The sequence below is a fragment of the Microtus pennsylvanicus genome, chromosome 11 (assembly GCF_037038515.1).
Source record: "Microtus pennsylvanicus isolate mMicPen1 chromosome 11, mMicPen1.hap1, whole genome shotgun sequence".
NCBI lineage: Eukaryota > Metazoa > Chordata > Mammalia > Rodentia > Cricetidae > Microtus > Microtus pennsylvanicus.
In genome coordinates, this window is record NC_134589.1 from 99,744,175 (window position 1) to 99,755,142 (window position 10,968).

At 51.8% G+C, this 10,968-nt stretch overlaps 1 protein-coding gene across 1 annotated transcript in view; it reads right to left on the reverse strand.

Annotated features, from left to right (window-relative positions):
• The window catches only part of LOC142831655 (uncharacterized), a 109,378-nt gene extending 100,903 nt beyond the window's left edge, over positions 1 to 8,475 (reverse strand). The window contains 7 exon segments of the mRNA XM_075941857.1: positions 352 to 547; positions 1,580 to 1,621; positions 1,623 to 1,767; positions 4,488 to 4,656; positions 5,270 to 5,345; positions 6,409 to 6,479; positions 8,467 to 8,475. Coding sequence (XP_075797972.1) covers positions 352 to 547; positions 1,580 to 1,621; positions 1,623 to 1,767; positions 4,488 to 4,656; positions 5,270 to 5,345; positions 6,409 to 6,479; positions 8,467 to 8,475 — 708 coding nt within the window.
• Positions 8,476 to 10,968: the final 2,493 nt, after the last annotated feature.

Genomic DNA, 10,968 nt, shown 5'->3' on the forward strand with positions numbered 1-10,968 from the left:
GACAGGAGGAGCTGGTCTGTCCTGTAGCTTCACAAGTGAGATAAGAACAGTGCAATAGTTCTCAGCTTGGACAACCGTGTACCCAAGAGATAGCAATCTGGTTGTCATGGCTACAGGCAGGGAAGATGCTGGCATCCAGCTGGTGGAGACCAGGAGTGCTGCTTCTGTATACCACAATGAAAAAGGCGCCCCTCCCCCACGGCAAATGTGGAAACAGACTGCCTAGGTGAACCGCCCAGCTCTGCTACTTCCTGGCTAGGTGGCTGTGAGGAGAGTCCCTAAATTCTGCAAGCCAGTTTCCTCACATGTACAATGGGCACAGAGACAAGAACTTTCCTGAGGGTTGAATTAGATAACATGGAGGAGGAGGTCCTTAGCACAGAGCGAATGCTTGGGTGTGTTGGTGAAGCTGGGCAAGAAGGGGAGATTATGCGGAAGCTGCTCAGGCTCTGAGTCTGCCCTGGGGCTGGAAAAACTTACCTCAAAGCTGGTGGGCTGAGCCACACACAGCTTCCTCACTAGCGCAGCTGCCGAGGCCACTATGGCTCTGGACAGTTTTTCTTCCTACTTGAGGCTGCTGCGACTCAATCTCTGTAGTCTGTGTCTGGGACAGCAAGACCCTTAGAGTCAGAGGGGCCTGGGAGCTGTCCCTCGAATTCTACAAATGAGTCCTTCAGCATGCCCCAGCCATGCAGTTAGAGAGGCAGGTACAAAGTCATAGCAGATATTATGGTATTACCCTGATACCCATTACCAGGCATGGGTAGGTCAGCAGGTGGGGGATATGCAGCGCTGCCAGCAAATACAGGAAGTAACTTAAGCACCCGTCTGTCAGATGGGGTACACTGGATCAGCCCCAACAGTGCACACCAAAGGTGATCTTTCTCTGTGAGGCCTGGGGACGTGGCTCAGTTTGGGAACTGCTGGCCTAGTAGGCACCAGGCCCTGGGTACAACACCCTGGCACAGGATAAACCAAACACAGCGCTCGAGTCTGTAACCCAGCACACAGGAGGGAAAAGCTCCTGGCCTCTCGGCCCCCTAGGGGCCAGGACTCTCTGGAGTAAAGGTTGGTGTGAATGCAACCCTTTCTCCCTATTCAGGTAGCCATTGTCCAGAGCACACCTCTGTCATTGCAAGAAGATGTGGAGGAGGAAGGGAGAGGGGTGATGATTGGGTGAGAGGAGAAGGGAAGAAGGAAGCCGAAGTGGGCAGGAAGGAAAGTGAAGGAGGACGGAGGCAGGCACTGTGGCGCAAGCCTTCTGTCCCAGCACTTGGGAGGCAGATGCGACTGAGGGAGGAAGAAGGGAAAGAGGAGGAGGGGAGGAGGAAGACAGAGGGAAGGAAACTGTGGGGTGTGTACACTGACCATCCCAGCCAGGGGCTGAGTGTGCAGGGAGCACCTTGCTCTTGAGCTGATCCTCTCGGCTCTGGTATGTGGTGGGACGCCGGCCCAGGATGTCTCTCTGGGATGCCCAATAGAGCAGTTAGCCCCCGCACCACCTCCATCCCCCTGGCCTTCCCTTCTGGCCTCACCTCCTCGAAAGTCTTGGAGTCATGGACCCTGAACAGCTCTGCACAAGGCCCAGCGTGGCTCAGAGCGGTGGGGACACAAGTGGACACTGGCCGGCACTGAAGATGAAGACAAGAGGTTTGCGGCCCAGAGCAACACTGTGGAAGGAGGAATGAGGGGTCACATGGGCCGCAGTGTCTCCATTCTGCAGATCTCCCCGTAGGAAATCCCACTTCTCTCTGCTCCAGGGCGTCTCTGGAATTGTCAGTATGGGGACAAAATCCACGGGCAGCTGAGTTCATCTAAAAGAGGGAGGCTCTGGAGAGCTGTCTGCACTCTCAAACTTTCTACTGAACCCAGAGTCTGTCACCCCAAAGGACACCCAGACCAGCACTAGAAATCCGCTCACATCTGACAAGCTTTCACTGAACCCTGGTGAGGTGTCCAGAGGAGCCCGAATGTTATCAGTCCTCACTGTAGCGTCACCTACCGAGAACAGCAACTCCAGCACAGGGGAAAGACAGACTTTGTCCCAAACCGTATCTCCCCATTTTCAGAGCATCATACACCACGCTTGTCTCAAACATGCTCTGTAGCCAAGGATGACCGTGAACCTCCTAATCTTACAGCCTGTACCCCCGGCCCTGTCACTACACCTGCCTTATCTGTGCTGGGGACTGAATCCTGAACTTGATGCGTGCTAGGCGAACACAACTGAGCTACATTCCCAGCCCAGCCCCACATTTTGTTGTAGCTGGGGTGTAGGGGGTTGTGTTACTGTGGCCCGGGCCCAAGGTACCACTCATGCTGAGCAAACATTCAGTCATAGAACTACAGCATTGAAAGACCCTACAGGCTCCCTCCTCAAAACCCGTAGCTAGCATGCTCCCGGGGGGAACGTCCTGTTTGCTTTTAAAAAAAATTCTCCGGATCAGCAGCCAGCCTGCTCCCATAAGAACATCCCATGTGCTTGAGAGAGCAGGATATGTCAACAAAGCAGGTTAGCTATAAGATAGGAACAGGATGATTGTTGCCAGGCATCCATGCTGAGAGAGGAAACCATTCATGTCCCCCGCCGCATTCCGATAACCACGCTTTTGCTTCTGTAAACTTGCTTCTTGCTGACACCCATGCTGAGAGAGGAAACCATTCATGCCCCCGCCTCATTCTGGTAGCCCGATAACCACGCTTTTGCTTCTGTAAACTTGCTTTTTACTCTTCCCTATAAAAAGCCCACCCTCCAGTTGGCAGGTGCGCAAGTCCTCTGAAAGACTTGCTGCCCACAGGTACCTGTGTCTACTCAATAAACCTCTTGCGATTTGCATCCGTGTGGTCTCGGCTTGTTCCTTGGCATTGGGGAGGTCTCCTCCCGAAAAGAGGTCCTCGTCGAGGGTCTTTCAAGCATCACCCTTTGCCCTTCCTTCTTCCCTCCCTCCCTCCCTCCCTCCCTCCCTCCCTCCCTCCCTCCTTCCCTCCCTCCCTCCCTCTCTCCCTCCATTTCTTCCTTCTTCTCCTCCCTTCCCCTCCCTTATGGTCTCCTTCCTTCCTTTCTTCCTCCATTCCTTCCTCCCACCCTTCCTCCCTCCCTTCATGCCTCATTTCCTCCTATCTCCTTCCCTCCCCTCCCCTTTTCTTTTCCTTCCTTCCTTCCTTCCTTCCTTCCTTCCTTCCTTCCTTCCTTCTTTTCGTTTTCTTTTTGGTTTTTCAAGATATGGTTTCTCTGTTTTGCTCTGGAGCCTGTCCTGGAAGTTGCTCTGTAGAACAGGCTGACCGTGAACTCACAGATCTGGGATTAAGAGATTTACTTTTTAGTTGGCTATATATGACTGCTTTGCCTGCCTCCGTATACGTGCACTGTGTGTGCTTAGCGTCCACAGAAGCCAGCAGGGCTTCAGATCTCCTGCGCTTGGAATCAGGACAGTTCTAAGTCACTTGTGCTTGCTAGGAACCGATCCTGAGTTTTCTGGAGAAGCAGCAAACGCTCTTACCTGACGAACCTTCTCTCTAGCTTTTCTGTTTTTAATAGAGAGTTTTAACTGCACAGCACAGGCTGACCTTGAACTAGCAACCTTCCTGCCTCAGCCTCTCTAGTAGCTGGGATGGCAGACTTGTACTACTTGGTACCCACCTTCTTCTGCAGGCCCATTTGCTCTTCCTAAACACCTGCAGCCTCTGCCCAGACTTCAGTGCTCTGGGCCCATGTGGCTACTGAATACAAATGCATATGCTGTTTCTTCTGTCACCCGCCTATGTCCACTATTTCAGCTATGAAGTTGACTGCAGCAGAAACAAAGTCTCCTGCCACACAGGGTCCCCAGGGGTTGCTCACTGCCTGCCCTCCCCCCCCCCCACTTCAGTGTAGACAGGACAGCATGGAGCTAAGCAGAGGCCAAGATCTAGACCCAGACGGCTGATTCCAGGGTCACAGGCCTCAGAACTGTGGGAATTGCCTTGAGATCTGTCACTGTGAAACAGGCCTTGGAAAAACAGTGTTCACGCTAAGCACTGACTCCAGACTTGGACCCGTAGGTAACCAGACACAGAATCAAAGCTTGATCTGTCCTGTTGGACTCCTTCACTATGGACTGCCCACTTATCTGTACCGGGCAGCGGGTGTCCTGTCAGGTTTTTTTTTTTTCTTGATGTAACTTAGGGTCACTTGGGAAGTGGGAGCAATTGAACAAGTGCCCAGATCAGACTGGCCTGAAAGACTGTCTTGATTGAGGATTGGTGTGGGAGGGCCCAGGCCACTGCCAGTGCCAGCATCCTACTCAGAAGGGCCTGAACCTTATAGGAAGCTGCAGAGTGAGCCAGCAGGTGATGCTCCTCCAAGGGCTTCTGCACCTGCTCTTCCCAGCTGCTGCATTGATTAGGTTGCCTCTCCCTGCTTCTCACAATTACTCGGTTTGAAAGTTTTGTATCAGGACAGGCGACCAAGGCTAGCTAGCTTGTGAGCTAGGAGTTCTGCCTTTTACCCTCAAACTCCAGGTCACAATCATTCAGACTAGCAACCAGGAATGCGCTGCCACACAGCCAGGGGTGGGGAGCAGGAGCAGGACTGAGCCCGTGCACACAGCCAGGGGTGGGGAGCGGGACTGAGCCCGTGCACACAGCCAGGGGTGGGGAGCAGGAGCAGGACAGAGCCTGTGCACACAGCCAGGGGTGGGGAGCGGGAGCAGGACTGAGCCCGTGCACACAGCCAGGGGTGGGGAGCAGGAGCAGGACAGAGCCCATGCACACAGCCAGGGGTGGGGAGCAGGAGCAGGACAGAGCCCGTGCACACAGCCAGGGGTGGGGAGCGGGACTGAGCCCGTGCACACAGCCAGGGGTGGGGAGCAGGAGCAGGACAGAGCCTGTGCACACAGCCAGGGGTGGGGAGCGGGAGCAGGACTGAGCCCGTGCACACAGCCAGGGGTGGGGAGCGGGACTGAGCCCGTGCACACAGCCAGGGGTGGGGAGCAGGAGCAGGACAGAGCCTGTGCACACAGCCAGGGGTGGGGAGCGGGAGCAGGACTGAGCCCGTGCACACAGCCAGGGGTGGGGAGCAGGAGCAGGACAGAGCCCGTGCACACAGCCAGGGGTGGAGAGCGGGAGCAGGACAGAGCCCGTGCACACAGCCAGGGGTGGAGAGCGGGAGCAGGACAGAGCCCGTGCACACAGCCAGGGGTGGGGAGCGGGAGCAGGACTGAGCCCGTGCACACAGCCAGGGGTGGGGAGCAGGAGCAGGACAGCCAGTGTCTCTGGACCCTGCTCTCACCTGGTAGGACAACTGGTCAATGCCTGGTCCCCGGAAGGTAGGGGAGAAGAGAGGAGGGGTGCTAAATCCTGCATCCCTGTGTGAATACAGGAGACCAAGATGATCCAGGACAAAGAGGAATGACCACACCCCAAGCCAGCAAGCCCAGGGAGGCCCCTGTCCCCTTCTTCAGTTGGTATCAGGGGTGAGGGTGCTAAGGCAGGGCCTGGGATCTCAGACCCGGGGCTTAGAGAAATGCTAATTGTACTTCCTCAGAATAAAGTGTCAGTTTGGTCCCAGGGAAGTGACAACCCCCAGGGCCCCTGACTTAGCATTTCTGATGAGGAGTGGGGGACAATAGGCCCCTTAGAGGAGACAGCCCTTAGCCTTTCAGGGGATCCATCTGCCCCTGGGCAGTATCTCCCACCCCCTGTCCCTGTATTCCTGGACAAAGGCTTTATTTTTTTTAACAAATGAATTTGCAATAAAAAGGAAGAGGAATCTGTCAGATGGGGCCGTCTTCAGGCTGGCTGCTCTGAGCCCCCACGTCAGGGAGCCCTGGGAAACCAGCCTAAGGCAGAGTTCCAGGCTTGGCTGGGTCACAAAAGGTCAGCTCAGCTTGGGGGCAGGCAGGACTTTGCCTTTTACCTCCCAGACAATGGGGGAAGGGAGACCAGCTGATCTCAGAGGGAACAGAGGTCACAGCCATCCAGAACCTACACAAGGGCAGTGCCATTGGGTAACAGCAGGTAGGAACTCTCTACCTGCTTCAGGTACATGGCAGGCAGTAGTGGGAAGTCCCCCCATCAAACAAGAAGCCATCTGGTGATGTTATTTGGAGTCACTAGAGGCTCCTACATCATGAAAATTCTTAATGTTTCATTGGCGATCTAGCCTGATTACTTGACAGAGTCGAAACATGAACACAGTTGTGATCCCAGCACTCATCAGGAGTTCAAGGCCAACCTGGGCTACAATAAAACCCTGTGTTCTCAAACAAAACTTGTCAAGATAAACCCTTATTTGACCATCACTCCAAAGTGACATCTCTTCAGCATGAGTTCCCCCTTCTTGGGTTTTCTGGTCTGGCTCAGTGTGTCCAAAGCCTGTTAGTTGTGGGAAGGGTTTATGGGCTCACACGTGAACAGGCCAGGTCTTACCTCAAACTCTCCGACTCCTTCTGAATTTTCACCTGGGGCCCCAGAACAGATGTCACCTGGAAGCCTTGAAGCTGAAGCACAAAATGCCGTGAGTTGACGGACTCTCAATGCTCCCTGATATTGGACGCTAAAGATCCTTTCCTCAAAGAGAAGGTTCTGGATCCTGAGTGGTAGAGACCCAGGACACGTCCTAAGTAATAGAAACAGCCAGATGCGCCCTGCTGTGTTTGTTCTCATTTTGCCCAGGAAGATATTAAAGTCTGATAGAAGGATTCCTATATCAGGAATCTACAAACTAAAACATGTAGGGATGGAGTGGTTAAAAGAAATGATGCTTGCAGCCAAAACTGATGACCAGAATTCGATCCCTGGAACCTACATGGCAGAAGGCAAGAACCAGCTTCCTACAAGTTGTTCCCCAGCCTCCACATGTACACCCACACAGAAACAGATTAATAAAGATTCTGCCAATGACATGAGTTTAAGTGACATTGTCAACTGCCATTGTAGAGGGATAATTACAAAACCAGAATATAACCACTTATAAATATATACAAACATTCACCAAAGACAAATGTAGCTGGATGGCCTGGAATCACCAGGAGTGGTGGTATACTTGTTTATTCCAACAAAAAGTAAGGCTTTCAATCAGGTAGAGTGGTGTTTCCTGTGATCCCAGCACCCGTGTAAAGTTGAGAGCATGGTTCAAGCCTGTAATCCTAGCCCTGGGGTGGGGCGGGGTGTGACTAAGGCGGGAAGATGTGGGTTCAAGGGCCACCCAAGCAACATTTGAGTTCCAGACCAGCCTAGGCTACATAGTACCTGGGGGGAAAAGTAATTTTAAATGTTGGGCTGGGGATGTAGTTCAGTGGTTGACTGCCTAGAATGACAAAGTCATGAACTCAACTGGGAGAAATAAAAAGGAATTTTAAACAGTATTTATTCTTCAGGTGTGGCACTCAGAACTCAGGAGGTATGTGTGTGGTGGAGGGGGTGTTCGTGTGTGTGTGTGTGTGTGTGTGTGTGTGTGTGTGCTGGCCAGAGGCTGATGTCAGGCTTCTTCCTTTATCACTCTTTACCTTGTTTTCGGAGACAGAATAGCTCACTGAATCTGGAACTCAGCAACTGGACAAGACAAGCTGCCGGAGCGGAATCCTCTCTTCTCCACATCCATGGAGCTGGGATCACGGGTGTGCGCCACCAGCCCAGCTTTCCCAGGCAGTGCTGGGAACTTGAACTCAGGTCCCTGTGTTTGTGCATCAAGCGCTTTACCAACTGAGCCATTTTAAAAACTTGCCAGAAGACATTGTTAAGATGGAATGAGGTTCTGGTGCATGTTAGGATATAGGTAAGCTCTGAACACATCCTAATCAGTGGAAGGAGCCAGAAAAAAGAGCTTGTCAACCAGCTGATCACACTTAGATGAAGCACCAGCTGATCACACTTCATGAACCACCAGAAGTAGGAAAGTCCCTAGACTCAGAAGAAGAGTGGGGTCAGGGAAGGATTCAGGAAGTTAGTGATTGGAGCTCCTGTTTAAGGTTCTGAGAACATTCTAGAAATGGACAGTGCAAAAGTAATCCGTTCCAGCGAACCCGTTAATATAGACAACTTCATGTTGTGTCTATTTTACCACAGTAAAATAACTAAACCAAAATACAACAGCTTGCATGATACCATTAATCTTACAGGGGTGCCAATATTTTGTCATTTGTCATTTACAAAGTTCAGACTTCTAAACTACAGAGTCAAGTTGCACACACACCAAGTTGCAAAAAAATTTATCTCAAAATGTTCTAAGTAAGTTTGCAGTTTGGAATTGTGCTGCATCCCAGCTGTCCTTGGGCACATGTTGGACAAGCCTGCAAGACCTGGAGCTCCTTGATTCAGCTGCTCTGGCTACTCAGCAGGACGCAGGCATGGCAAGTGTGAGCCACTATACCCGGGTGCTTTTATGTGGATTCCGGCATTGGACTTGGGTGCTCATGCTTGCTTGGTAAGCATTTTACTGACTGAAGCATCTCCCAGCCACACATTCCTCAAGCAGGTATTCCTCACCTCCACCATTTTACAGAAAATGGATCTGAGATTCAAAGTGATTAACAAACTTAGCAAATGCCACATTCAAGCCTCAGCAATGAACAGCCAGTGAGGTGGCTCAGAGGGCAAAGGCCCTTGCCAAGAAGCCTGATGACCTGAGTTTATCTTCGGGACCCAAAGATGGAAGGAAGAACTGATTTTCTGAAGTTGTCCTCTGATCTCAATACATGAGCACGCATGCACCACCTCTAGCGCGCGCGCGCACACACACACACACACACCACACACACATTTTAAAGCAGTACAAACAAATGAACCAATCTTGGCAGCCTGGCTATTCCTCTACTACCCTGATAAATATGAAGTAGGAACGGGCTGTTTGCCTGGACTGGACATAGCCTCAGGTCCCCAGGATGCTTCTCTCTTTCTCATCAATTTGCTCCCAGACTTTTTTGGTCTGTTCTATCCCCACTACACTGTTTGGGTGTAGGACCAAAGGCAGTTATCCACCTGGGAACCCCAAGGCAGAAGGAGAGTATGACTCGCTATTGGAAACGCACTGTGTGGGTGGCTTGGCTGTCCTCCCACTGGTTTCTGGGAGCACAGCCAAAGCTCCCACGTGACTGTTCTTCACCCCACCTTGCAGCCCTTCCATGCTCTGCATCACCCTTGCTCTGTTGCCCCAGTGGCCTAAGACTCCTGGTCAGAGGTGCGACTCAGTGTCCGTGCGAGATGCACCTTCGCAGGCCACCTTATAGGATGTCTCCTGCCCAGCCTGTGAGTCTGCAGCTTCTGAAAGCACAGTCAGAACCAGGGCAAGGTTAGGAAGAGGGGTGGATGGTACCCCGTCCCGTGGGCCACCCACCTGCTGAGGGAGAGGATGAGACAGAGGGGTGAGGAGAACTCTCCAGCTCCTTAGCCTTTGACTAATCTGCCCTTTGCCAGCTTGGACGCCAGTTCCAATGCCCCAATGGTTCAAGCAGGTGGGCCAGGAGGGCCTGTGTATCTCTACTTTTTTCATCTGCCACAGCCCAAGTCTGCTGTATCACTGAGTTCTGTCAATTCCATCAGCTAGTACTAGTCTTCCTCCCTCCATTCCTCCCTCTACCCTTCTCTCCACCCACCTGCCCACCCATCCACAGGGCCTTGGCTCCTGGACCATGGCTCCAGCAAAGCTACACCTTCTCTTACCTAGACACCAGGAGAGCCCTCTACCTATCCCACGGCCCCCGGGAGTTCACATCAGTAAAACGCAAGTATGAATACTGGAGTCTGGACCCCAGAACCCACACAGAAAGTCAAGCACAGCAGTGCATGCTAGTGATCCCAGAGAGAGGGAAGCAGGGTCCAGGGCTTGTGGCCAGCCTGTGTAACCTACTTTGTGAACTTCAGGCCAAATGCAAAAAGGTAACTCAAAAAACAAGATGGATGGCTGAGAATGACACCCTACGCACTCACGCACGCAGCACGCGCATGCACAGCACTCACAGGGAAGTGGGGGAGAGAGGGAGGGAGGACCATTCTCCCTTCTCATTATAAAATCTCAATCACAAAGCCAGCCTCCACCAACCCTCTGGCCACACCCGCTGGCTTTCACTCTGTAGCCGCACTGGCGGTTGATCTGCCTCTATACAAGCTATTCTGTCTAAACACTATGCCTTCTGTTCTCTGAACAGAACCCCCCTCTGCCTAGAGGAGGTTCCTCCCTGCCCTTCTCTGCTTCAGCACTTTGCCCACAACTCTTGTTTTTAATTATTCTGATTTAGTTAACTTTATAGCTTTCAGTTTCTGGAAAAGAACTCGGCACCCAGTAGAGAATGGAAAGGTGAATGAATGAATGAAAGAAAGAACGAATTCCAATCAAATTATATATTCCACCGATCCCATCTTCCTGGCAACCAGCAAAAGCCGCCATCATTTAGAGAAAGAGGACTTGAGACTACAGGGACCTTTTGCTAACTCATGGCTTGCCAGCAAAAGAACCAAGTTCCAACAAGCTGAGCCCATTCCACAGGTTTGTCACCTCTCTCCTGCAAATGAGGGTAAGTAGGGGCTCAGTGAGGGAGAATATGCCCCCAAGGACATATGACCTGAGTTCAATACCCAGAAGGGATGGTGGAAAAACCCCAGCTCTCGCAAATTGTAATCTGACCTTCACATGTGTCCCATGGAGTGCAAGGTCAACATGTATGTACACACAAAATAAATACAATTTAAACTTCTTAAAACAACTATGCTAAATTTAGGAGAGTGGCTAGATGAAAGGGATGGATAGATGGATAGAAAGGAGGAAGTAAGGAAGGATTGAAGGACAGATGGAAAGGTGGATGGATAAATGGATGGGTAGAAGGGTGAACGGGTGGGTGGGTGCATGAGTAGGCAGATCAACCAAGAAATGCCAATGAACTGTATCAGACAGATGTTATTATGGCCCAGAAGAAGACATGCCGACACATGACACATGTTACCATCATGACACAGAAGACATGCTGACACATGACACATGTTACCACCATGACA